Source organism: Mollisia scopiformis (assembly GCF_001500285.1).
Source record: "Mollisia scopiformis unplaced genomic scaffold LY89scaffold_5, whole genome shotgun sequence".
Lineage (NCBI taxonomy): Eukaryota > Fungi > Ascomycota > Leotiomycetes > Helotiales > Mollisiaceae > Mollisia > Mollisia scopiformis.
The window spans coordinates 139,216-166,378 of record NW_017263585.1 but is presented as its reverse complement, the minus strand read 5'-3'; the positions used below and the strand labels follow the sequence as shown (position 1 = coordinate 166,378).

The window sequence follows — 27,163 nt, the reverse complement described above, 5'->3', positions numbered from 1 at the left end:
CTTTTCAAGCCTCATATCATTTTAGACGGTGTCCTCTGCTTGCAAGGCAAGAGACTCGTCATCGGATGCCCTCTCTGGAAGTGTATATGATTCTTACATTTCTATAATCTATTCTATAGGTGTCCTAACACTTCACAAGCCCAATCTAAACTGTCACAATTCTCCAACGCAGAACACCATCTAGATCTACCATACCATCTAACCCACTAATTCCAGACTCCAACCAACTCTCTTCCTCTTCCGTTACTCCTCACCCTCCACCTCCCCCTTCTTCCCCACCCAAACTTCCCCCACCAAATCCCTAAAGAACCCCGTCGCCTCCCAAACCGGCAAAATCGCACAAGTAAAAAGCGCAAAGAAGACCCACAGAAAACTAATCACCACCCACCCCACAAAGAATCCCTTCGAAAAGATATAATGCGTGAAAAACATCGGCATCGGAATGATGAAATCCATCAGCAGCGTTAAGATGGTAGCAGATATGCAAGCGAAGCGGAAGGCGCCCTTGAGGCGGGTGGGGTCTTCCATGACGGCTTGGTCTTCGAGGGCTTCGGCGTTTTCGAGTTGGATCGTTGGGAGCACAGGGCGTTGAGTTCGGTGTGCGATGGTGGGGTTGGGGTTTGCGGTTGGATCTGCGGTCTTTTTCTCTGAGTCTGATGATTCCATAGGCGTTTGCTCCATGCTTTCGTTGTCCGTGGCTTCGGTTGCGAGATTGATGCCTCTTGTGATCTCCCAGTCGAAATCATCTGGCTTGATATATGATACCACAACAGTGAGGATTAATCCGGTCAAGACACTAGCCATGTTTCCTGCCAGTGTGGGGTAATTGCCGCCTGTTGAAGCGACTGATAGTTCACCGTAATAGACTTTTGCTTCAACGAGCCAGGCGATGAGACCAGCGCAAAGACCGCCTATGGCTCCGAATACGGCGCCGTACTTCGATTGCTTTTTCCAGGTCACTGCAAAAGCCGCTGGGAAGACAGCCCCTCCGATCAGGAGACCCATCACTAGGAAGAGCCAGCCGAGATCAATACCAATAGCTTCCCAGATGCAAGCAAAAGCAGCCATAATGAGCCCAAAGACACAGATCATAATGTGAGCAATCTTAATCAGTTGGTCGGGGGTAGCGAACGGCTTGATGTACATTTTGTAGACGTCGAAAGTCAAGATAGATGAAACGGCAATGAGTTCAGATGAGGATGAGGATGTGACAGCCATGAAGAGGGTTAACAGGAGAGCGATTGCACCTGGTTTGCCGAGAAGGGCGACGGCTGCGAAAGGTGCAGATAGGCCGGATGAAATTTGGGAGCTGGTCATGTTGTTTGGATATGTAGGATAGGCGGGATTGTCCGTTAGAGCGACGGCGGCGAGGCCCAGTGTTGTTGCCTATATATAAGTTAGTCAATATTCTAGAAATTGAAGGGCACGCAAGAGACTGTAGGAGCAAGACAGCTTCGAAATAATAGCTTGTATCTCTAATTGTATTGCACGTAAAGCATCAGCCCTCCTCGACTCGATCGCTTTCCCAGCTTTGGGAGAATCAAGGATGAGTCTCGGAGATGATACAACAAAAATGAAAAGCAAGGCTGGAGATCAATGACCCCAGACACCAATGGATTTTCGGAAAAAAACAGCACCTACAAAACCAAAAGGAATGGCAAACCAGGCCATCCCACCCAAAATATACGCCTTCACCGCCGTCGTCGGTCTACTAGCAATAGCCCGCTGCCAATACCCCTGATCAAGAAACACCGTCCCCATCCCGGAGCAAAGCTGAATAACCCCAAAAATAAGCCCATAATTGGATTTCAGAGTGAGATAAGAGCCATCTTGATTCCCAGCAACAGGTCTCTTGATCGATGCTTCGGCGAGCAGCTCAAACATCTTCGTTGGTGAGCCGATTAGGTCGCTGGACGTGTAGACTGAGAACATGAAATAGAGGATGATGATCATGACGATGAAGGTGTGGGTGTAGTCGCCTGTTGATGTTTAGGAAATGTTGATGGTTGAGGGGAGCAGGCTTACAGAGGAATGTAGCTCGAAGGCCGCCGAGAACTACGTAGACTGAGACTCCGAGTGGAATTAGGAAAATGGCAGCATAGACATTCATCCCGGTGAGGGCAGTGACAACAGCACTTCCTCCCAAAAGCAGTTGGCTAGCGACAAGGATGTTGGTGAGCAAAGCAAAGAAGATGAACACCAAGTGAGTTGCAGTCCCTGTAAATAAGATTCAATGTCAGTCCCATTGATCGAAGATTTTGGAAACAATTTCTTGGAGTAGAAGAGGAGCGATTGCTATCGCAGGCGTAGGATATGCAAACATGAGAGCTTCAGAACGAAGTGACTATATCCAAACTGGTTTGAACATACCATATCTGCGATGAATGATCTCGAGGAAAGTATGGCATCGCGGAGCATTCTGCTTCACCTTGCAAGCGAGAATAGCGAACATGAATATTTGTACCGTAGCGCCGGCAGCATCTGTCAAAAAGATCAGCCACAATGGTTATTAGACACGCTACATATGTACTAACACTAACAATTGTTAGCTACATTCATTTAATCCCAAGTTCGATCGTCTCGACTTACCCAAAATGGTCCAGAAATACCGTACTCGTAGGCCACAGTTGAACTTTGTAAGAGCGTTGCAGCCCAAGTCCAAGCCGAGACAATACCTGCCGCTATCAAGCCTGACTTCACACTTCTACTTGCAGTGTTGAATTCCTCGCTACCTCTTGTGGAGTATTTGGTATATCGATTCTATGCCTAATCAGCTGACTGTCTCATGAGATATAGAGAAAGGAGTCAAACCTGTATATAGGATATTCCCGCCATAACAATGGCAAAGAAAAACTATCAAGTGTCAGAAAGCATCGTTTCATTAATGATATTTTTGTCTCAAAGTACTTAAGAGACAGAAATAATACTAACCCCAATACCAACGACGACTCCATATCCAGCACCTTCAGGTAGGACTGGGGCAATTGTGCTTGTAGACATATTGAACCTGGACTTGAAAGTGTGACGATCGTAGGCCCAGAGCAGTGGACGGTGGGTTTGCGGACTATATTGTGTATTGGCGGAAGATTCGTTCCTTGCATCAACTGCCTATCTTCAACATGTGAGCTCCTGCTGGGGATTAAGAAAGCACCGCAATGCCGTCGGCCCGGAGGGATAGATAAGGTTCTGAAGATACGTTTTGTAAGTTATTGAAAAACTCCGTCTCGGTGGTGATAAGGACGGGGATGGTGTATGGAGACAGAGCAACGAGGGGTGTCAGGGATGTTAATGCTGTCAATGCTGTCATCTTTGCATTCGAAAATGGGGATACCATGCTCCTTTCTGTCCATTGAGGTCAAGATGGCCTATCGATATGGGGCCTTTGATGCGTTATTCAGAGTACGTCTTGACAGTGTAGGATAAGAAAGGGGACTTTGTTGTCTCTTTTGGAGAAGATATACGATGAGATTTGGAAAAAGTGGTTATCTCGAAGCGTTATCATTCTGACCAAGAGATTGTGAAACTATTTTGATTGAATTCAAACTACAGGAAAAGGAAAAGATCATCGATTTGAATGGAAGATGTCATGGGTAAGACGAACGCTCGGCTATCATTAGATTGTCAGGCACTAGCTTTCCACTTATGCAAAGGAGAACGAGTCCACTCAAATCCCGGTGAACCAATGAATGCCCCTGAGGCTCAAAAATGCCAACTACGGCATATGCAAGATACTTTAGATCCAATGACGTTGTTGATAGTTTTTCTATCAGTTGTGGGTATTGCTGTAAGGATATGTCTGCCCACTCTTGACCTTACCCCTCGATGCAGCGTGATATGACCATGCCGCGATGATGGAATACGAAAAGGCAGGCAATAGCGATACTGGAAGATTGGAACAATGGCTACAGCTATCCGATACTTCGATAACTCTGGAGCAGACTGATTCTAGCGAAAAGGCTATATATGCAAAGACACTTGCAATGAGAACATCGAAATGATGACAGGCATCATTCCCCATACACTTGAAATAGAATCTGCATCAATATGTTTGCCTTTAGACGTGCAGTATACGTAATTGCTAGGCGCTCGTATGCGACCTCACCATTGGCTTCCAAATTCAAGATCAATGTAAGCAATTATCTAGACTACTAGCCTGTATCACCAAGAATGAAACTCTGGAACGAAACCAATAAGCCTCAGATGAGCTGCACTGACTTTTTCGTTAGGGTGATCGGCTTTGGGTACGTTACAACATCAAGATTATAGTTCGGATCTAACAAAACACTCAAAAGAACGACATTCACGAGACCGCTAAATGGAGCGCTCCATCTCCTGGCGGAGTTACACGTCTGTGTGCGGACGAAAATGACAAAATGGTCAGAGATTGGTTTCGCGAGCAAGTTATTGCGTTAGGCGCTGACTACAAGGTAATCGTCGCTCGATGCGAATACTTCGCCATAGCTAAACACTCAAGGTAAACGCAACGGGTACTCAAATAGCGCTGTTTGACGGAGATGATAACTCGATCCCTCCTATTGCTATGGGATCACACCTGGACACTGTTGCTACCGGAGGTAGGTGATCAATTCAGACCATATCATTCAGATATATTAACCGCGGAATCTGTTTCTAGGAAAGTTTGATGGACCCTTAGGCGTAAGAGCCACCTCGTTTCCCCAAACGGAAACTCAGCATTTAACACCGTGTAGGTTATAGGAGCACTTGAGGTTCTCCGTAGTATGAAAGAGCAAAGCATCAAGACTAGAGCTCCCTTGGTTTTGATCAACTGGACTAATGAGGAGGGCGCACGATTCTTCCCACTTCTTGGGTCATCCTGTGTATATGCTGGACAATCGACAGTTGAAGCTGCCCACGCCTCAATCTCGACAGATAACTCATCATTGACGATGGGTGGGGAGTTAGCTAAGATAGGATATGTAGGAGACGGTCCAAATTATTTTGACGAGTTTCCTATCTCGGGACATTTTGAAATTCATGTCGAGCAACATACGGACCTCGAAAAGGCAGGCAAGCCTGTGGGATGGGTTGAGGGATGGCAAGGTAATGCTACCTACCCAGAAATCCGGCTGATCTTGACATTTTTCAGGCATGACATGGTATAATGTGGTTTTTCATGGCGATGATGGCCATGCTAACACGCAAGTCTAATCCACTTAATGAAGTTGCAGATCTGGGACAATCAGTAATGTTGTCTTTCAGAGGACACAACGGGCATGTAATATGTTGAGAAACGCAGACTGACTTCAAACATTACAGGAAACCAATGTGGGGTCGCAGAGACACACTTGCAGCGTCGGCCGAACTCATCACGGTGTTGGAGAAACTAGCGTACGAAATGAATGGTTATACCACTACCACCGGAATTCACTCTCATCCATTCGGAAGCTGCAACATACAATCTAAGACAAAAGTAATATTCTGCTTGATGCACAAGGAGGCCGAAGGTCTAGAGGGCATGGGTAAGGCAATTGAGAACCGAATTGCTAGCATTGCTGGACAACGGGGCCTGGAATTTGAACTGGAACGCGACATACACCTTCCGCCCGGGGATTTCTGGTCAGAAGCCATTGCTTGCGTTCGAGACGCCTGTGGTGACAAGGGTATTGCATCTCGAACTGGTACAGGGCATGATTCAACTATGACCACAACGAAGGTACCAACAGCCATGGTCTTCGTAAGAGCCAAGGATGGCATAAGTCACTCTCCCAAGGAATGGAGCGACAAGGAAGACTGTGCAGAAGGAGCGCTTGTCTTGGGCAAGGCTGTCCTCAATTTTGACGAGCTGCTCAAGCAGAAAGCCGCTGGGCTTCATGTCTGAAATACAGGTCCCTCAACATTAGACAAACAAACTAGATTTCCTGAGAATGGATATATGTGCTAGTGAAAGTCCTCCTCAGACTGATTCATGAGTGCAGGTATCTCTTATTCATGACTGCCCAACTCGGAAGTGAGATCCACTGTGCAGCTTCCAAGACTCCGTGCTGGGACAGTAGTTGAGATAGTTTGATGAAGTGGGAATACCTCCGCCAGTAAGATTAAAGTTGTGCAACAACGAGGATATGGAGGGGTAACGCCAGCACCGCAGTGATGGAAGACCGAGTAGATAGATGGCACGAGCAGCACCTGTGGCATGCAGATGTGAAGTTATGAACGCGGTGAGCAGAGAGTGCCATTCTCTTGTTGTTGGCAAGCGTGAGTGGATTGACTACCTCATCACTTCCCCGCTCTGGCGCTTCTGTTGGTGTCTGCAACGTCCGTGCCACTCGAAGGCGTGTATTGGAGAGCTCGGAGTGGGCGTGTAAGTGACCAACGGTCGTGAAGCGCTTAGAAATTGGGAATGGACCAACAGATGTAAGATAGTTGTCGAGAGTGCGAAAGCGAAATATGTTGTCTTTATTCCAGGACGACTTTCGTCCCGGAGACGAAATTGGCAGGAGAAGAGTGCAAGCACGTGACACTCGCTCAGATCCCTGCAGGTGCAGGTGCATTTGCGGCAAAGAGACAAAGCTCTCTTCAAGGGAATGGAGCCTTTCTTAGTAAATTTATAGCGAGAACTCAATTGCTTTATTTCAACAGTCGCAGGGCAATTTCCAGTATTTTACTCATAGTATATGAACGTCGTCTGCAAGTTCTGTTCGGCGGTGTTGTCAAGATTTTTCTCCCGGACTGATACAGTCGAATATGATTGGGGCTTCAGAAATGAAACTTTTTTCTTCACTGTCTTACTTGGTTCCAACTTCAACGGGACGAGAATATGTTACGTATGAACGTCCCATCTAAATCCTCCCAGTAGGAGCGTTTTGCAGCAATTACTGTGATCATGATTGCTTGGCACACTACCTAAGCACTTGCATTTCAGGTCCAGTCTCGTGATCATGCAGCATTGGCAGATGATCTTCGTCTGCAGATTTTCGCATGTTTGCTCTCTTTTCTGGGCGTACAAGATGTGCGTCTCCGATGGGACAGAAAACTTGATGATAACCTTCGCAATGGACGAGGCTCGCCCGTCTTTATTCGCAACGCAATGCGCAATCGCAATGGCAGAGGGCAGGCGAAGGGCAGGGCGTCGGTCGTCGTCAACGAACAATCAAACTAGCCCTCCCTCGCCCTCGCAGCCCTGCACTACCGGCAAGCGGTGGTAAAGCCCGTGGCACAAGGCGGTCGATCCCTGCTGCAGCAGAGCGCTGATTGGGACCATCGCCAAACCGGAGGCGATTAATTCTTCCTTTTTCGAACTGTCTGCCGCATGGCTGCACCACCAGTTGGATGCGGAAGATGAGGTTACTCGGATGACAGGCTCGATGATAGGAGAGCGAATAGAGGTCTGGAGAGCGCAAGAGTGCAAGAAGATCCTGCACCCACGACGGTCTTGGGATGGCGGATTGTGGTGGGCGAAATATCCTGGAGGAGGGAGGTTTCTCTTCCTCATTAGCTGCATCAAGGGTTGGAATGATCGACGTGCGACGTGCGGATAGGTGAGCAGGGCAGGCCTCACTTCAGCATGACAAGGGTGCCCGCAAACGAAGAGATCAACCATCAGGTGCCGCTGGTTGGATATTAAATGGCCAGACTGGACCGGACACTTCAAGGAAAGTCACTTCTTCGCCGGAGGGAGAGGATTCAAAGATGTCCTCCCGTGGTGGTTGTCACTGCTGAATGGAGGGAGACCATGGGGAAGCCAACCATTATTTAATTTCAGTGCGACCAGAGAGTTGCTGGGTTTGTGCTGCATAGATAGATTTCTGATGCGCCAGTTCCGAAACCCCTAACTACTCGAGGACATGCAGTATTTGGGAGACCAGACCCCTGGCCTGGCAGGGACGCATTTCCCTCCACATCATCATGGCGCCCAGCAAGCATGCAGTCTGCAGTCTGGCGTCGACGAATCTTCAGAAAATCGTCGGATCTCCAGATCGACCTGCTCAACCAGTTTTGTGCCCATCAGGCTGCTGCTGCTGGCTGTTCAGATATCACGTCCAGCAGCATCGGGAGGCCCCCTTTGAGGCAGCAGAGGCCGTGACAAGAGAAAGAGAATCGAATGACTGGCGGGCAGGGCGTCATTTGCCTTCTTTTTGCGCGCTGCGTGACACTCACCGGGACTTTTTGGGACACAGAAGCTGAAACCATTTTCAGCACTCGTTCCTGTCAGTCAGTCTGGGAGGAGGGAGGGATATGGGCATGACAGCAGTACTGGCACTCTTTATGGGAAAGAGAGGACGATAGATGTAGGAAACAATAGCAATCGCATCTCAAGTCCAGACGGTGCACCCGGAGAATGCACACCACATACCTTATTATCATTCGCAGCTGTAATAATAATAATATTTATTCTACAACAGGCTGTGCTGGGTCGAAGTATTGGGGCTCGTCGATTAGGCTTAGCTCTGAGTGGCGCCGCCTTTCCACCCATCCATCTCGAGAATCACCACCACCACCTCACGCAGATACCGCCAAGCCAGGCACTGGCACTTTTCATCTCCATCTCCATCTCTATCCCCCTTCCCCTCTCAGTCTACCCAACACCACCAAACATTACATACAGTACATCGTTGTCAACAGCAGTCCCTCCCCTCATAGATTCTAGTGTTCCCGTGTGCGTGGCGGTACGCAGCGTCGACAGAGAGACCGTTCACGACCGGTATTTCCTCGATCCTCCGGCACAGTGATCCCTGCACGGGCTCCACCTCACTATTTCATCTGTTCGTCGCCTGGCCTGGATATCACTACTGTACACTACGGTACGGTACTAGGGGCCATCGTGTGTCGCAGGCCTTCGCACCTGGTTTGAAGACGAATCCAAGCGCAACCACTCTGCACTCACTCACTCACACTCTCTCGTCGTCGTCGTCTACTCACTCACGCACTCACTCACCTACCCACGCACTCGGCCTGCATTTCACGCTGTCATCCGCCAGCTCCTCTCAGCAGACGAGGAACAAGTCGTCGTTGGCTCAGGCACCGATCGAGCACCGTATGTCCAGGTTTGCTCGCTCGCTCCTGTTCACCTCAGCCTCATCCTTCCAAACCACCGACGAACCCCCCTCTTTTCGATTTCGAGTCGAACAACTCAGTCTGCGTCGCAAACGAACCCACGATACCCAATAGGCCATTCTCGCGCAACACAAGTCCTAGCTCCATGTGGACCAAATAGATTCAACTCAAGGCAGCCAGCCGTCATTGTCACCAACACAACACGAATTTCGCTCTTTTTTTCCCCGACAGATCACAGCATTCCCCGAATCTCACGACGTCTCCGCCGCTCCAACCTTAGGATTTGCACGAGATCGCTTTGGTTGAGAAAGAGCGTTAGTTTGGATCGTGATTTGGTCTCCAAGACGAGAGAGTTCCTCCTCCGTGCAGGAGCGTGGCTGCTGCCACACCGGCTCTCACCATGTCGAACTTTCAGCAGCAGCAGATGGGCGTGGGTCAAATGATGCCTCAGATGGGACAACAACAGCAGCGACAGCCCCAAAATACCAACGCCTCTGCTCAGATACAGCAAATGATCTATGCAACCCTTACCCAACAACCTGGGCCGCTCAGCGGTTGGCAAGCTCAAGTGCTACCTAACGAGCGCATGGGATTAATTTTCAACATGTAAGTCCTGACACCGTTGCGCAATGGAGGCCGTGTTAGGTACCATATGGTTAACTGACGTAACCATTCCAGAATCGGGAACCTTCGTCTTGCTAGTCAACATCAACCAAATCCTCCCACACTACAGAGAATGATCGAAATTGGGATCAGATTCGAAAAGGACATCTTTGAAAAGTCTCCAAACAAGGTAAGACTGGTGACAAGACAATCGTGAAACAGCGGCTAATAAATTTAGGATCAATATAAGCACCAAGTACAGCTGAAGTTGGAGCAATTATTGGAGAGGAGGAATCAAAATCAGGCGAATATGCAGCAGCAGATCCAGCAACAAGCGCAGCAGCAAGCACAACAGATGATGATGAACCAAAATCCTATGCAAGGTCAGGGACCAAGACCTATGCCTCAGCAGGCAGCTCAGCAAGGGTTTTCACATTTGCAACATCAGATGCAAGCATCTCCGATACCTGGTCAACAGCCTCCACAGGCACCGATGGGCATTCCAAACCAGGGCTCGCAGAATATGGCACAGAATCAACAGCAGCAATTTGCAAATGCCATGCAGCAAGGGCAGCCGCAGCAAAATCACCAAGGTCGAGTTCCTAATGGTGGTCAGCCACAATTGTCACAGCAGGATAACGCTCTTGTGATGGATCTCACCAACAGGTTGGCGGCTCAGGCTTCTGAGGAAGAGAAGGCCAATCTGAGGGTATCACTTCAGCAACGAATGGAACCACAGCAGTTCGCACGGTATCAGTCGCAAGGCATAGATCCTGTATTACTGTACTTTCGAAACCAAGCTGTCAATAGGCTTCGGCAAGAGAAACAGGTGCGTTTAGCACAAGCACAGCAGCAGTTAGCTCTTGGACAACAATCCCAGAATGTGCCAGCTTCAGCGCCGCCAATGCAACAGCAAAGATCGATGAATCCAAGTCCGATGAATGGTCAAACTCAACCTCCTACTACCAGTGGAGCAAATCCAGACTTTACTTCTTTTATGGGGAATATGGGTGATCTCGCAGCACAACAGCAACAGCAAGGAGTCATGGCTCAGGCTGAAGGTCAAATGGTCGTTCCAGTAAGTGGCGCTCCACGAAATGCAACGCCACAGCCTGGTGTTATGCCTGGTCAAAACATGGCGATGAATGAACAAAGAGGGCCTCCCAATCCCAATCCTGGTGCTCAGCAACGGCAGCATATGATAAACCAACAAATGCAGCAACAAAGGATGAATCAAACTCAGCAACAACAGCAACAGCAGTCACAGAATCAGGCTCGGTTGCAAGCACATGTCAAGGCGCAACAAATGGCTCTCCAAGGACAACCGGGAGGCATGGGACCTGGCCCAGTCCCTCCGCAACCAAGCCCCGCTATGCCTACGCTGAACGCACCGATAAGAACTCCTTCTCAGCAACCGATGAATCAACCAGAAACCCCACAGGTAAACGTCAGTGCGCAGTTTGGACAACCATTGGATCCTCGCTTTATGCAAGGGAACCAGAGACAACCTGGTTTTGGAAATGGTCTCAATTCAGCAGCACTAGCCCAAGCGATGTTTGCCTCGATGCCACCGGAAACGCAAAAGAATCTGTCACAATTACCGCAAGAAAAGTTGAATGAAGTAGTGGGCAAGTGGCATGCACAGCGACAACAAGAAATTCAGGCGAATGGACGACAGCAGATGAACATGCAGGGTGGTCAAGTCCGACCTGGTCAGCAAATGGGCCCGGGTGGTCCTTTCAATCCGCAAAATCCTGGTGCTCAATTCATGGGCGGACCTGGTCAACGACCACAACCAGGAATGGGTGCGAATATGAGTGCCCAACAACAAATGATTCTCCAGCAGCAGATGGCAGCCTTGCGCCCCACTCCATTGCAGCAGCAGCAGCAGCAGCAACAGCAGCAGCAACGCAACATGCAGCAGAACCTCAACATTGAGCAACGGATGGCTTTGCAGATGGACGGGGTTGATGTTCCACAGGTATATCAAAGTCATCCAACTATGCCACAAGGATTTCCACCCGAATTGAAAAAGTGGGGTCAGTTGAAGCAGTGGGCAGCGTCGAATCCTAATCTTGGCCCGGCTGGTCTTGAAAGTATCAAAACTCTGCAGAAACATCATTATTCAAACATTGTCCGCAGCAGATCACAACAGAATGGCCAGCCTGGAATGATGCAACCTGGACTTCAGGGACCGCAGGGAATGCCTGGAGCAGCACCTGGTATGGCAGCTCCTGTGGCTCCCATGGGCCAAAATCCAGTACAAATGAATAATCCAATGTCTATTGGTACTGGCGCTCCGATTCGACAGCCAACCCAGCAAGAAATACAAGCTATCAGAAACCATCCAAGCGGAAAAATGGCTACGGCAAGTGATGATCAGATCCGTACAATATTCTTACGCAATCATCAACAGCAGCAGCAGCAGCAAGGACAAATGACCCCGCAGCAACTACAACAACAACGACAAGTTATGGCGGCGCAGATGACCAGAATGCAAGCACAACAAGGGGGTGGGCAGCAGCCACACCAACCCGGTCTGACGAACGGTCCAGCTGCGGTACCTCAACAGAAACCAAACCAGACGCCGCAACAAAAGCCTCAACCTGCTCCTGAGCCGACATCAACACCGAATAATGCCAACCCTGCCCGTGCAGCTCGGCAACAACCCGGTGACCACAACGCTGCCCAAAACTCATCACCAGCGCAACCCGCTAAGAATCTGAAGCGTGCTAGCAGTGGTGATGATGTGGTTGAAGTGCCAAATCCTAATACACAACGACCTCAGACAGCTGCGCAAAACACTCAGGAGGCCAATCAGCCCAACCAACACGGGCCTCCAAAATTGACTCCTCAGCAGATTGAAAAATTGAATCCAGAACAGCGCAAGGCATATCAGTTATTCTTGCAGAAGCAGCAAGCGAGCCAAACGAATTCGCGGATGCAGGTTAACCCTGTTGACCTCGAGAAGCTGAAAGCAATAGAAAAGGAAGAGCAAGAGAGGGCGTCTGCACCTCTGCCAGATCTACCTTTGGATGAGGAGTACAAAACCAAAATCCGGAGTCAAGTCCGGTCTATCATCAGCTCAATGCAGAACGTTAATAAGGCTATGCCAAGGTGGTATCAGATCACACATAACGAAGAGAGAGCTAGACAATTTTTCCGTGCAGTGAGTAGTTGTCCGTCAAAGGTGTAAAACAATGCTAATACATCCAAGCGATTTCGGTTAGCGAAACAATTTCATGACGGTGAGACGATGCAGCAGCTCAAGGATAACTTTTCCATCTCGCCCCAAGAAGTTGAACACATCAAACTACTTCTGAATGCTATCATACAAGATTTGAGTACCAAGTTTCCAAACATGAAGACCAAGCCTCAAGGAGCTTCCACTACACAAGCAGGCACACAACCTCAACCCCAAGCTGCTCAAGCCCCCACGCCTTTGAACGCTGCCAATCTGCAACAGCAGCAACAACAGCTGAAGATGCACCAAAGGTCGAACAGCCGTAGTTCTCACACGCCAGCAGCTCCAACGTCCGAACAACCACCAAATCTCTTTGGTGGTGCAAGGTCACCTCATGGAGCTCCCTCGTACTTGAATAACAACACCCTTACTCAGGAGAAGATGCATATTCCTGCACGTAAGAAGCAAAAGCAGAACAGCACCCCTGTTCCCGGCCAAGGAACTCCCGGCTCAACCGCCTCGCCGCAGGTACCGAAAGCAGTGTCTCCAGAACTAAAGAGACAGCAGGCGGAGGCAAAGTCTCAGACAAAGATGTTCACGTGCACCGATTCTGAATGCGATGGGCGCAATATCACCTTTGACAACCAAGAGGCCTTAGACGCCCATAGATCCGAGGAGCACGTCATAGCTGATCCGCTAAAGTTTGTTCAAGATACCCTTGCTTCTGGTACAGGATTAGATGCTCAAGGACAGCCAAAGAAAGCTTCTGGCCAGGAAGCTAGCTATGCGCCAACTACTGCACCCACTAGCGTAAAGATGATGAAAGCCGGTTCAAAGCAAGCTCACACACCAACGGTCAAGGGTGAAAATACTTCTGCCGCTACCACACCCATGAACCGACAGGTATCGATGCACCGCCAGGGTAGTGCTGCTGGTGGTAAACCAAATGTGCAATCCAATACCACCTCTGCCAAAGATGCAAGCTCGAAGTCCCATCCTGTATCGAAGGAACAGCCGAAGACAGAGCCCCAGCCATCAGCTCCTGTTGATCCTTGGGCCAATGCCACCATTGATCCAACGGAGCTCTACCAAACTTTCCAGCCTTACGAGACCGGTGCTGGTGGCGCTATCTCCGACATGAATGTGTATCGCTCTATAACACCGAATGATACTCCCGAGTCAAGCAAGGATGGTGTCTCCGAACCCAATAGCGATATCTCCGAAGGTGTAGGCCTCGACATTAATCTGGACTTGGACTTATTCGATCCAAAATGGGTACCTTTCGGCCCTAACGACGCTGATACACTCTTTGATATGGACAGCTACAATTTCAATGGCGGTATGGACGATCTAGTCATGTTCGATGACGACCAAAAGGCGGGCAACTTTGGGTTGTGGGATGAGGTGGATCCTTCAGCACTTGACAAGCCGTTTTCTTTCGACCCTTCTTTTCATTCTATGAATACCGAATAAGCGCGTTTCCTGTTTAGGTTTCTGTCTAGATCTCGGAGATTCTATTTCTATTTTTTGTCTTTATCGAGGCGTCAGTTAGTCCGGGTTTGGAAACCATGGACAGGAAGGGAATGGGAATGGAAATGGAATGGAGGACCGAAAGAGATATACCATTTGAGAATTGGAAAAGCATGCCTGGCGTTCCGGAGGAATTATTGCTCACTGTCCGAGGGCAGGACGTGGGTTAATGCTTTGATATCGCTTGTTCTGCGGAGTTTTGGAAACGCCGGCGATGCGATTCGGCACAGCGTGACCCTGTGCATATGCGGGGTACCCTTTTTTCACTTATGAACATTGTACGATTTAGCTTAGGGATATATTTATCATGATGATTATTTCAATGCGATTTTGCTGGCCTAGCATTGGGTCTTGCTCCTAATTATCCTCTTTTGCTGATTTGGTGCCTGCGCTTGTTGCTATTGTTAAATAGGCAGAAAGCTGATAGGACTTCCAGACTTTAAGAGCTATGAATGAATGGCCTTGAAAAGTGTAGGTATGCAAGCTCATCTCATTAAAGCTTAGCTCAAGGGGTAGAGGAGAAGCACCGATTCAGGGGTCCTCGCTTAATAGTTATATTCACCCCTGTCCGGCATTGAGGGGTCCAAGAGGGGCTCGAGTGGGGTTCATCTAATGTGGTTCCCGATCCCTTACCTTAATTTTATCTTGAAGAAGTTTATTTTGCGGAGGCGCGTTTTCGTATTATCTCCCAATGCCATTACTAGTTATCTGTTTAGCTCGAGTTGGGTCATTGGGAATTGCGGAGTGGGAATTGGAGTTCGGGTTGGTGTTATGAATTTGATCTTGATGTCTCCGATTTTCTTGTCGAGGTAGTGGATGAGAGGCAAATACATCTTCGTAGCTCCTACTTCTTAACTGGCCGTCTATCAATCTCGATCCTACTAAAGCCTTTGACTCTCGTTTTCTACCTTCTTTGCTTTGATATTTTCATTGTTTAGCAGCAATGCGTTCAATACCATACTTCTGCCCAGCTACCTTAACTACTTCGTCTTTCCACGTTTTATACTCCCAATTCTTGTATGAAGACGTTGTAACTCTATCACATCTCTTTCTAAGATGTATTTCTGGCCCCCAACCCAGATTTTCAAGCGTCAAAGCTTAGTAGTTGAGCTGCAGGATTTGTTGAAACAAGACAGCAGCAGCAACGCTCTGGAGAAGCTTCGGCTGCCCAAGTTGAACGCTCATACGGAGACTCCACACGCCGTATCGTTCTACTCAATCAGAGGACGTCTTCAGAAGATCAGGAGTTGATTTATTTTTCCACATATCCATAACCATTGCCCCTCTGCGACTTTCACTTCGATAAGGTGATCGGGCTTCACCCAATCCACGCCTTTGACAGAGAGATCAAAGACTTTAGCGCACGACTTTCGCAGACACAGGAACCTCTCATTAGATCGCAGTTGGTTTGAAACTATAAATAAAAAGGAAAACGCCAGGTCTAGTAGCGGCGCTACTATCAAAGGGTGAAGCACACAGCTGGTGACAACAAATAGCAATTTACGCTGGGGTGGGCGTATTCTGTACGGATCAAGGTGTTGACGACCACCATTGAAGTGCTTGTTAAGAAGCAAAGTCAGACGACCTTGCAAGCTCTAGATATATTCAAGAAAGCAGATAGTGTGGCAGATAGAACAAAGTGTTTGAAAGAACTGCAGGACATGACTGAGGATTTGACAAAGGCGCTTCATGAGCAAATGGAAGCCTGTAAAGATTTGGTCGCGGTAGAGGAAGGCTGATGGACTAAGAAAGGGATAGGAATGCGAGCACTCGCATTTGGACCGGACTTGGGCCGGGCGACTTCGTACTCTAGTCAAAGGCATTTGTTCAACTTTCTTCGAGGTGTCACGATATTGAAGAATTGTCTCTTGTATTGATAGGAATTAGATGAGTGGGAAGGTGACTCGGTAACATCTTCACAGCTCGAAGTGAATAGAGAGCCATGCGAAACAAGAAACTTCGTCTTACTTGTTGTGATGAAATAGAAAAGTGACATGCGACCATTCACAATTACGCAAGCTTCAGATCTGAAGTGACCATTTGAAAATATATGTATTTACACGCAAGCTTCTGGTGGAGTTTCTGCGTCGAATCTGAGATTTTCAGATATCGTCGAGTATACACCATCAGCTAGCGAGAAACGCACGGCAAGCACTTGACCCTTGCCTGTAGTGGACCTATCTGTAAAAGCCTTAGGGATATATGTATTCGTGATGACGATATAATAGCTACACCGAGGGAGATATCACCACTGGCCTAGTATATAGTAGGATCAGAGAGGGCATGGCTTGAGCCAGGTCGGTGAAGTGCTCGGCTCTAAATTCATCCTCGGTATGTCTGATGTATGGTAGGATTTGATGTCTTTGGACTAAAAGACAGTGATGTTGATCTTGGTCATGGAGTAGAGCTCCACTTGACCACTGTACGATTTGCGCATATTGCGCTGTCCGCGCATAATGCGCTGAAAGCGTGTACTGCGCAATTCGCGCTGACTCCTGTCTATACCCTCAACCGCAAATTTGCGATTATGACCAAGGCATTTCAAGACTATCTTATTCGATCCCATTGTCTTGTTGCTTCAACTGTGTAGCATTCTCCGAAAATGGTCGAAAAGCTCCTTGATCCCGAGATTTATGTCGATTCTTTGAGGATCAATCGTAACGGAAAACTATCTTGCCGTGAGCAGAAGCCAAAGACATGCTAGTAAGAGTGAAGAAGAGGATGTGACTGGAGATCTTTGAACTCGATTCTTGAAGTCCTTGAATTGACAGATTTGAAGGACGTTGAAAAGCAATGACTATTTGACGTCCTGATCGTTCGAAGCACAAACGAAGATCGTGAATCAGTCTGACCTAAAATGAATGACACGATGATGGGAAAGTGAAAAATGTAATGCATGATCTAAAATCTGAAAGAGAACGCATCTACCGCAACCATGTATCCATATAAACGCACACATGGCTCATCATCTGACCTCATACAGCAGAAGTGTGGTTACTGCTCTTCACTTGTCCGAATTCTTCCTCCTTCAATTTCTCATTTCAGCTTGCATACGATTTATGGTTACGACAGGAGATTAGACGAAAAAACTACATTCGTCCGCTCATTCGTCTTGCCAGAACTTGCGACGGAGGTTCTGACACCCTTTCAGAGTGTACTCGTCAGAAGTGAACAACAAGCTTGGAACAAGCTCCCGTGAGCTTTGAACATCGCAGAGAGCTCACTTAGCATCGGGAAAGCTTTGATCAAACAAGTACCATCCGCAAGAACTCATGAAGCAAACTCAGAGACACAGTGTAAGCGAGATTCGCGAGGTGAAGGTTGCTGATCTGCGCTCCTGCACTACACAACCACCCTGCAACCTCGTTAATCTGATCTGATATTAGAAGATCCGGTCGTTCCCGGTTTGACATGAGAACAAGATCTCCCTGGTCCTGAAGCATTGCACGTTCCCAATCTCAAATCCGGTTGCGATTGGACTGGTGGTTAAGCGAATTTCTTCGCTGATCTCCCCTATTGGTGGAAAGGGTATTGTCCCATCTTTCGGATGATCCTCCGATCCTGATCCTGCCTTACGACTCGTGAGTATGCGAGTCGAGGAGTGATTCTAGAAAGTAAAACAAATTGGGAACCTGGGTGGATTCGTGTGCAGCCCTCGACAATTGGTGTTGCAGGTTTTGGTCGTTGGTTGACATCTATTTCCGTTTCATTCGTGTATGTCAAGGACGTGGCAGTGTAAAGGAGTGCATTAGTTTATTTCATCCTATCTTCCGTCTTAGCTCTTAGTGTGCGACGTTTATGTCTTCTCCTCGATCTTAGTAGTGAGATTTAGATGTCATCGGAGCAATCCTTCCTCCATCCACCAATCCCCTTTTTGCACTCTCCTGTTGGAGCACTCTCTCGCAGCAAAACCGAACATTAAATGTTATGTCTAAGCAATTAATTGACAGTAGCGTACCACTTGAGCTCCTGACCAGGCAGGACAACCACAGGTGGGGTATTACCATTGATTCCCCTTAGACTGACTTGTCCAGGCCCATTTGCGAACAATGTCCTCGTACTTGTAGAAAGATCGAACATCAACTGCGCACTATTCATCACCAGAGTGCACAGTGGTGTCACACTCGCCGTCACTAATGCCATTCCTAATCTATCCCCAGTGCTTACAGCTGCATTCACTGGGACACGAACTACTTCTAGTGCCTGAGAAACATTGGCAGGAACGACGTTGTAGGTGGTGAGTGTTTCCCAGACGAAATGTGGTGTGAAGAAGTTGGTGTTGTTTTGATAGCGGAATATTGTTATTGTTGTGTTTCCAGTAGGGAAGTCACCGGCGAGATTCACACCTACTTCAGACAAAATACCAGTCTTTGACGATGCCCAAGTCTGATAGAGTTGAAATTGAGGTAGGTTGCAGGATGGCGAATAAGCCCCTGCTTCCGAGCTGTCGGTTGCAGATGTGGCAAGACCGGTCGTTGAAACGTTTGTGCCTGGGATGAATGTGACTCCAACCGATTTCGAGAGTGAGCAGTCTAGATCCTGAAGACTACCATCTGCATTGAAGTTCAGCAGCTGAATTTGATGGCCGTGAGCTGCGGTACGCGTTCCTGTCAAAGGAGCCGTGGCGACGAGGTCGGCAATATGGAGGTAGGAAGTAAGACCTCCTGCCGTTGGTGATGGAAGAGTGAGGACACCCGTTGATTGACCGCCACAAGTATCTGCGCTGATGATCTGCCGTGTCCACGGACCTGCGAGAGACTTGGAGCGATAGAAGATAAGGAGTGTACCAGTGCAGAAGCCGCAGGTATTGGATGCTGATATGTAGAAGTAGTCTCCACGCTTGAAGATATCTGGTGACTCAGCTTCGAAATCTACGAGATCATTTGCAGCAGAGACGACATGGTAGGCCGGTCCAGTCGTGTTGCGCATATCGGGGGTAAGTTGCTGAGCATAGATTGATTGATTAAATGGTGGCCAAATAGATGCTCCAGTGGTGGTAAAGTCGATAAGTGAGTAGGCTAAGTATCCTGTACCATTGACGACATGAACACTGAAGTCACCGCCTTGAAATGATCCTGGAGGTTGGAAGCCAATGAGTGCTCGATTGGGATCTTGGACAAATCCACTTATGGGACTGCTACTCGTGAAGAGAACATAGCCGGGCGAACCAGCGTTAACCCACAGCACATAGTCATTATTTGCAGCACTGTAGACAATATGAGGTCGTCCACAGTTGCCTGAGTTGGGGGCTAGACATAGAGCTGCGATTGTGGGGTCGCTGGGGTCAACGATCAATCCATTGTAGTGCCACGTCTGGAGATCTGGTGAAGAGTAGGTCGCTACTCCGCAGAATGCGGTACCACACCCAAACGGGAGACCATACCAGACGTAGGCACTTCCCAGAAAGTCGATTTTGCCACTTGTCCTGTGATGCAGCAGAGTTAGCATCTGGAGCTTCGAGCATGGTAGGACGAACTGGACTTGTCGGTGCCTGGTGGTACCTGTTTGTAGTCGAGCAAGACGAAAGCAGTGAAGACAAGAAGTCAGAGATAAATCTCTGGATGAAGACTTACAGATCAATTGCGTTGCCGTCTGTGTCGAATTGATACTGTTTGGAGGTCAGTACGCGTGTAACATGTTATTGATGTATTACTCTTCAGGCGCTCCAAACGTTCCGGGAAGCAATTGAAGAAGAAGTGAAGTTGCTGTACGAACCTGAACAGCATTGCTGAACGTAGCAGACACTTGAGATGCCGCAGAGACGTGTGAAATGACAGAACTAAGAATTACAAGGATGTGGACTATGCCAGAGCTCCACATCTTGGAAAGTAGGAATCGATCGACCGCGGAGATAAGAGAACGCGAGGGGAACGGAATACCATGTAAATGAGTGCGAAAGGGGATGCTTTTATGTCGATAAACTTTGATATAATTTCGGACTCGAGGTAGTCACGACCCACTGCAACCCGACCTACTGTACCTAGGATAGACTATCAGTTGCGGGGAAGACTATGACGCCCCGCAAGGAAACCCCTCAAAGTGGAGGAAACCCTTGTGAGAGCAGTGAGCAGCCAGCAGCAGAAGACTAGAAGATGCAATGCAAGAGTATTCCGAGCCGGTATAGTCGTACCCGGCGAAAGGGTGCATGTGGACGCAGTTACGTCCACTTTGGAGTATGGGTCCTTTTGATGAGCTGTCTGTCGGTCTTGTCTCCAGGATTTTCGAGCATGGCGGGGTTGTTCCCTGCTGGTCTGAAAGAAGTGGACGCACCATTGCCGTCAACTTCATCCGACTCACGAAGAGAGTTCGAAATAACCGTCTAGTTGGATTCATAGCGACGTCTAGAAGTCTGGAGGTGCATTCGATATGCTGCACAGGAGCGCCAGACATCAAACATCGGACGGGCGAAGGTGGTTGCAGCGTGAGGCGCTTAAACGACTCAACGGTACCCAATCGGGTATTCACTCAGCGAGATAGGCGATCACAAATTTTCTCAACGCGAGACACCTAATAGTCCTAGTTTATATTAGACGGCGGGAACAGAAACATGTAAACAAAAATTCGGTGGAGGAAAAAGGAATGGAAAGATCACGTGACCATCCCCCGCAACATGTCAGGAACGGGTCTTTAAATAGATAAGCTTAATTTGAGCCTCCATCACTATTAAACTCATCAAGAAAGTATTTTCTCGAAAACATCATCTTTAACATGTCAGCGAACGTCAATTTCCATGTCTGCAATGTCTCTAAAAGAGAGGGTACCGGAGTCGCCAAGTCTGCTCCAAGAGCCCTACGCCTGTGCGAAGGCGTCCTATTGTGTTGTCCAAGTGGTATCTCAAGATCTTGAATTGCTCGTCTTCCGACAATTCCTCTCTGCTTTGCATGTGTTGCCTGCGATTGTGTCGATGGTGTTCTGCGCTAGTCAGATAAAAGTGGGGCTAGTTGCTGGTGTTAGCGAATCGAGCCTAAGTTGGCCTCTCGGTCGCGTACGCCCATTTCAAGAGCTGACTTGCGAAGACTTCACCTTTTCCTTGTGCATTGCTCACACAATTTCATCCATCAAGTCGACTGCGACACTTTGTCTCGAACTTGTTTCTGTTCTCGATTCTTTCAACTGTCTCGTTCGCGGCTACAATGTCAACGAGAGTCGCATAAACTCGCAGCCAATCGATACCCAGAAAATGGTTCATGAACAAACGCAGCATCTCGCATTTTCAACAGAGCATCGTCGCGATTTCTAAACTTGCTTCAATCTCTCGAGTCTATACCAGTCTGCCGAGTTCGTCATGCCCGCGAAGCGCAAGGTTGACAACTTTGACCCGAACAAGTCCGACTCTGCGGACACCGACTTCGATCCTTCACAAGCCAGGGCTTCTCCCAAGAAGTCTCGCAAGTCGACAAAGAGGTCCTCGACAGGACAGAAGAAGCGAATCAAAAAGTCGAGATACAAGGGATCTGACGTATCGGATGACGGCGTGTCAGACAGTCTGCTAGAAGATTCATTTGGTGACCCGAGTGAGAGTGAGGAGGAACCGATCGAGATGAACGAAGCGACTGGACGAGCTGTCCGAAAGGCTACAAAAAAGGTTCAAACGTACGAGGAATCGAGTGGTGATGATATCGAAGAAGAGCCAGTTGTCGGTGACATCGACGACGACTCGGACGAAGAGGTCATTACACGAGGGAAGAATAACAAGCGTTCACGAGCAGCAGTCTCGGATGACATCGAGTCAGAGGAAGATACACGACGCAAAAAGCCTAAGACAAAAGTAGTTGTACTGAAGCTGAATACGCAACCCACATCTAGCACCGGTCGTGCCCTTCGAGGTCGGAAGGCGAGCGCTGAACTTTTATCTGCTGGCCTCCCTTTGACGACGCGCAGAAGCACTAGAGCCCACACTGAAGAAGGGGACCAGCCTATTGCTTTGTCAGATTCAGGGCATCATATCATCCGCGAAGGTCGCAGTCCAGAACCCATAGGACGAAGAGGCACTAGGGGCGGCAAGGGATTGAAACAACCGGCATCTACGATCAAGGAAGAAATTCATGAATCTAGCTCCCATGAACAAGGTGGCGAGAGCTCTGCAAAACCTATGGAGATAGCTGGATCCGATGACCAAGACGAAGCCGATGCGGCTATCGAGGACGAAGAAGATAATGAGCCAGATGCTGAAGACTCAACAGACGAACTTGCAAAACCCGACGAAGAGGAAGCGCAAGTCCCGCCTCCCGCAGATGATGAGGACGAGGATGAAGACGATATGCCTGTCGCACGCCCAGGTCGCACTAGAGGTTCGAGGGCTGGTATTGTTGCAGAGGAAGAAGTCGAAGAAGTTCAGGACTCATCAGCAGCACAGAACACAGGGCGCCGTCTGACTCGTGGTTCCAAATCGAAACAAAAATCCGGCGCGGACGCGAGTAGCGACTTTGATCCTGGCGAGGAAAATCTAAGTGATGATGACATGTCTGATGGCGCAAACAAGAAGAGCAAAGCTAAAGATGATGATTCTGATACGAGTCCGGTCAGAAGAGGCAGGCGTACCACACAGGCGAAGTCAAAGAGCAGCTCTAGAAGACGGGCAAGCCCCGGCTCGGATGCTGATGAGGTCTTGGATAAGGATGAGATGCTTGATGAACTCGAAGAACTGAGACCTGAGCGCCGACGACGAGCTAGAGACGATTCGCGAATTGCTTATGAAAGCAGACCAGGTCGCCAGCGCAAGCCAGTAGACTACAGCATCAAACCTATGGACCAAATATATGCCCAAGACGAGGATGCCGAGGATGCTGCACCAACTCCATCTCGGAGACCCAATAGAGGTCGCAACGGCGCAAGCCAGGCTTGGGAGCGTAACCTTTTCACAACCTATGGCCCTTTCGGAGGCGGTGGAGGACCTGCACCAGCCATCAGCGGTCCATGGGGCACTGGTGCTGCTGGTGGCGTTGATTCCGATAGTAGCGATGATGAGACAATGCAGAGACCATCCAACGTTGGCGGCAATACTGGCATGACTCCAACCTCAGCTGTTCCTCCTGGTCTTCTTCCTGGCATGGGACAAACGAACAACGCAGAAACAATTGCCGGACTCTCAGGCACGCCTGCAAACCTCGGAAAGATTAAGAGTCAAAAGGCTTTGGCAGATGCGGATCCCCTGGGTGTCGATCAAAATGTTGATTTCACCAAGATTGGCGGTCTCGAAGGTCACATCGATCAGCTCAAAGAGATGGTGCAGATGCCACTGCTGTACCCCGAGCTATTCTTGAAGTTTCACGTTACTCCCCCACGAGGTGTCTTGTTTCATGGTCCTCCAGGTACTGGTAAGACCCTCTTAGCAAGGGCTTTGGCTGCTCAAGTTGGTTCCGGAGGCAGAAAGATTACCTTCTACATGCGAAAGGGTGCTGATGCATTGAGCAAATGGGTCGGTGAAGCCGAAAGACAACTCCGTCTCTTATTCGAGGAAGCAAGAAAAACACAACCTAGTATCATCTTCTTTGATGAGATTGATGGTCTCGCACCAGTTCGATCGAGCAAGCAGGAGCAGATTCATGCATCTATTGTCTCCACACTGCTTGCTTTGATGGATGGTATGGATGGCCGAGGACAAGTCATTGTCATTGGTGCTACCAACAGACCAGACAACATCGATCCGGCTCTGCGACGGCCAGGTCGTTTTGACAGAGAATTCTACTTCCCCTTGCCCGATATTGATGGTCGCAAGTCAATCATCAATATCCATACCAAGGACTGGGGTATTGATGATGCATTTAAAACCTCACTTGCACACATCACTAAAGGCTATGGTGGTGCTGATCTTCGCGCCCTATGTACCGAAGCAGCATTGAACGCAATTCAGCGCACTTATCCCCAAATATACTCATCGAATGATAAACTAAAAGTTGATTCCGACAAGATAAAGGTTACTGCAAAGGACTTCATGCTTTCTGTTAAGAAGATGATACCATCCTCTGAGCGGTCAACATCATCCGGTGCAGCACCACTGCCAAAGACCGTCGAACCACTGCTGCGGGACCAGTTGTCACAGATTGAGAGAATCCTCGATGGGTTGATTCCTATCAAGAAGAAGACCACAGCTCTCCAAGAAGCAATGTATGAGCAATACGATGACGAGGATCAAGGCTTCGGAAGAGAAACTTTGCAGCAAGAGTTCGAGAAATCTCGGGTCTTCCGTCCACGATTGCTAATTGGTGGTGAGCCTGGCATGGGTCAATCTTATCTTGGTGGCGCAATTCTCAACCACTTCGAGGGTCTGCATGTTCAGAGTTTCGATCTGCCAACGATATACAGCGATTCTGCTCGGGTAATGTCTCATGCTTCCCATCTTAGAAAACTTACTGATTTGGACAGTCTCCTGAAGCTGCAATCGTACAACTATTTGCTGAAGTGAAGCGACACAAACCGAGCGTCATCTACCTTCCTGGGATCGAAACTTGGTACCACACTCTCAGTGATGCCGTAATCACCACATTCCTTGGCTTGCTCAGAGCAATTCCGCCCACTGATCCAGTTCTGGTACTCGGTATTACCGATAGCCCCCCAGAGAAAGTTAGCCAGGACCTCCTCCGAGATCTATTTGGGTTCTCGAGAAACAATCGCTTCATGATCAGCCGTCCATCCAAGGTATGTTTGTTGTTTATCCCACCATTGCGTTCAAGATGCTCACATGTTCTAGCAACACCGAAAGGAATTCTTTTCTACGATCATTGAATACGTGAAGAAAGCTCCCAAGGACTTCCCTGAGCCGTTGAACCGCAAGAAGCGTAAGCTCGAGGTCTTGGAACTTGCCCCGCCACCACCACCGAAGGAACCCACCAAAGAAGAAATCAAGGCACAGAAGAAGAAAGATCATCAACTACTGAACTTGTTGAAGGTGTCAATACAACCGATCATGGACCAAATCCAGCGGAAGTATAGAAAGTTTAGAACACCCGTGATTCTACAGCATCAGATCCAATATCTTCTCGACGAGCTTGATCCTGATTACGTTCGTCCGGATATTCTGCCGTTTCGACCTTTTGAATTTGGCAAGGACAAGGACGGTGTACCAGGCCTTCGTGAGACCGCCACTGGAAAGTTCTTTTACAATTTAGAAACAACCACAATCGAGGAGCGCCTTTCGAATGGATACTATGCTCGACCAAAAGACTTTCTTGCGGACATCCGCTCTTTGGCCAAGGATGCGAAGCACATTGGCGATAAGGAACGCACCCTTAAGGCCAACGAACTTCTAACGAATGTTGAGGTCGACATCGCCTCAATAGAGGCAAACCATGTATTCGCTGACTGTGAGAATGTGTATCAACGACAATTGCAACGAACTAAAGAGCGGGAAGAGAAACACAAGAGGCGTAAATTAGACGGAGAACTTGTGTTTGACCCTATCGTACGCTCTGATATTGCAGGTAGTGGCTTGGGCTCGGATCAGCAGTCTTCTGGCCCTCTTATGCTTGGTGAAGCTATACCCGGAAGACGACCTCCGGTTCTAGCGCCATTGGTCCACACACCCAGTGGCTTGTCGAATGGATTTTCTGCCGAAGCAGGCCATGCCCATGAAAGCAATGGTACATCGGTTCCTTCGCATGCGGGACAAGACGTTCAGATGGGTGATACCGATGAACAGAATGTGTCGCAAGGCATGCTACCTCCACATCAACACAGTATGACGAGCGGTCCGTCTGGTACAAGACCAAACACGCAGATTTCTCAGCGGTCCTTCTTCCAAGCAATCTCTCACGATACTCCTGTGAAAGACATTCCTAATGACGCCTCGACTACCACATCTGGGAAGAAGACCTCGGATGGATGGAGCACCCAGGCTACAAATGGGGTCACCAACCAGCATTCTTCTAGTCCTGTAGAACGAGGAGGTGATTCTCAATTACCAGATACTCAACGCAATACCCAGAATGACAGCAGCAGCGAGGAATGGATGCATTCTCAAGCTCACGCGTTGGCACGTGGAACCCTTGGGCAAACTATAACTTCGCAGACACCAAGCTCGGGCAGTCAGACGTCTCAGAATCCTGCTGTCCCACCGTTCACCTCAGGTCCTCATATGCCGACTTCGAAGTCCCATCCAAGTTTCGCGAATCTCTTGAACGATTCTCCAGTCGAGCCATCCTCTACTCAAATGTCTTCTCAAAAAGACTTCATTATTGACGACTATTTCGTTGACGACCTGCTGAAGAGATTGGTGGAGGGCTCAAGCGGATGCTCGATCGAACAACTGGAGCAAATCAATCGAGAACTAATGGAGACGCTTTGGAGGCTTAGAGGAGAGTACAACCGCAACCAAGTTATTACCGCGCTGGTACAAATGTTCAATGATACGATCACGGATATCGAGGAGATGCAGAAGGTGTTGAATGCGAGTCAACCTACGCCTACGAATAGCCAGCTGCATGCCTAGAGTGTACGATGAGCGAGGGCATGGGTTGGGAATGGAATGAAAATGACAGGGAGTATGGATTTGCTTTTAGTGAGTGGAATGAAAAGAGAGCGAAGACGGGGACGATGGAAAGATGATATTTCTTGTAGTTTAGTAGCGCGCCCAGAATGGATGACATGGGTTGTCAGTGTAGTTGCATCAGACGATAATAGAAAGTCTCTGTTTCCAGTATCTTATCCTTCTTATTCTGTCATATTTGTGCTTCGTGTCCTCACAAAACATAAAGTCATGAGGTAAAAAACGGTTGGTCATAAGAGTAACTGGGGAGAAGGTGGTCAACAGCAAAATCTTCATAGAAGTGTTAAGATCTTATGACAAGGCTAGCACCTATTGAACTTTGTTTCTCTCTCTCGTATCATGTACAAAAC

At 48.5% G+C, this 27,163-nt stretch overlaps 7 protein-coding genes across 7 annotated transcripts; 3 read left to right on the top strand and 4 right to left on the bottom strand.

Annotated features, from left to right (window-relative positions):
* Nucleotides 1-243: 243 nt before the first annotated feature.
* Nucleotides 244-3,000, bottom strand: LY89DRAFT_665390 (Na+/solute symporter; the record flags this gene model as incomplete). The annotated part of the gene is made up of 8 exons (XM_018212838.1): nt 244-1,386; nt 1,642-1,979; nt 2,026-2,217; nt 2,371-2,481; nt 2,535; nt 2,590-2,760; nt 2,812-2,853; nt 2,932-3,000. The coding sequence occupies 8 exons, from the start codon at nt 2,998-3,000 to the stop codon at nt 244-246; spliced, it is 2,067 nt and encodes a 688-aa protein (XP_018075268.1).
* Nucleotides 3,001-3,856: 856 nt separating this feature from the next.
* On the top strand, nt 3,857-5,913 carry LY89DRAFT_715219 (N-carbamoyl-L-amino-acid hydrolase). The gene is made up of 8 exons (XM_018218186.1): nt 3,857-4,128; nt 4,227-4,241; nt 4,293-4,427; nt 4,475-4,574; nt 4,634-4,656; nt 4,710-5,061; nt 5,108-5,159; nt 5,278-5,913. The coding sequence occupies exons 1-8, from the start codon at nt 4,045-4,047 to the stop codon at nt 5,837-5,839; spliced, it is 1,323 nt and encodes a 440-aa protein (XP_018075267.1). The 5' UTR covers nt 3,857-4,044; the 3' UTR covers nt 5,840-5,913.
* Nucleotides 5,914-6,948: 1,035 nt separating this feature from the next.
* LY89DRAFT_418835 (uncharacterized protein) lies at nt 6,949-7,680 on the bottom strand. The gene has a single exon (XM_018207391.1). It carries the CDS (start codon nt 7,556-7,558, stop codon nt 7,109-7,111), a length of 450 nt encoding a protein of 149 aa, XP_018075266.1. The 5' UTR covers nt 7,559-7,680; the 3' UTR covers nt 6,949-7,108.
* A 1,592-nt stretch (nt 7,681-9,272) lies between these two features.
* LY89DRAFT_418839 (uncharacterized protein) lies at nt 9,273-14,479 on the top strand. Its single transcript, XM_018207392.1, has 4 exons — nt 9,273-9,618; nt 9,691-9,805; nt 9,854-12,784; nt 12,833-14,479. The coding sequence occupies exons 1-4, from the start codon at nt 9,413-9,415 to the stop codon at nt 14,270-14,272; spliced, it is 4,692 nt and encodes a 1,563-aa protein (XP_018075265.1). The 5' UTR covers nt 9,273-9,412; the 3' UTR covers nt 14,273-14,479.
* Nucleotides 14,480-18,268: 3,789 nt separating this feature from the next.
* Nucleotides 18,269-20,149, bottom strand: LY89DRAFT_665387 (Arabinanase/levansucrase/invertase; the record flags this gene model as incomplete). The annotated part of the gene is made up of 3 exons (XM_018212837.1): nt 18,269-19,754; nt 19,903-19,937; nt 20,045-20,149. 3 exons carry the CDS (start codon nt 20,147-20,149, stop codon nt 18,269-18,271), a joined length of 1,626 nt encoding a protein of 541 aa, XP_018075264.1.
* Nucleotides 20,150-21,041: 892 nt separating this feature from the next.
* On the bottom strand, nt 21,042-21,490 carry LY89DRAFT_418813 (uncharacterized protein). The gene is made up of 2 exons (XM_018207390.1): nt 21,353-21,490; nt 21,042-21,266 (listed from the first exon to the last, which is right to left on the bottom strand). The coding sequence occupies exons 1-2, from the start codon at nt 21,365-21,367 to the stop codon at nt 21,075-21,077; spliced, it is 207 nt and encodes a 68-aa protein (XP_018075263.1). The 5' UTR covers nt 21,368-21,490; the 3' UTR covers nt 21,042-21,074.
* Nucleotides 21,347-26,964, top strand: LY89DRAFT_638586 (AAA-domain-containing protein). Its single transcript, XM_018211586.1, has 3 exons — nt 21,347-24,647; nt 24,695-24,967; nt 25,020-26,964. The coding sequence occupies exons 1-3, from the start codon at nt 21,615-21,617 to the stop codon at nt 26,754-26,756; spliced, it is 5,043 nt and encodes a 1,680-aa protein (XP_018075262.1). The 5' UTR covers nt 21,347-21,614; the 3' UTR covers nt 26,757-26,964.
* Nucleotides 26,965-27,163: the final 199 nt, after the last annotated feature.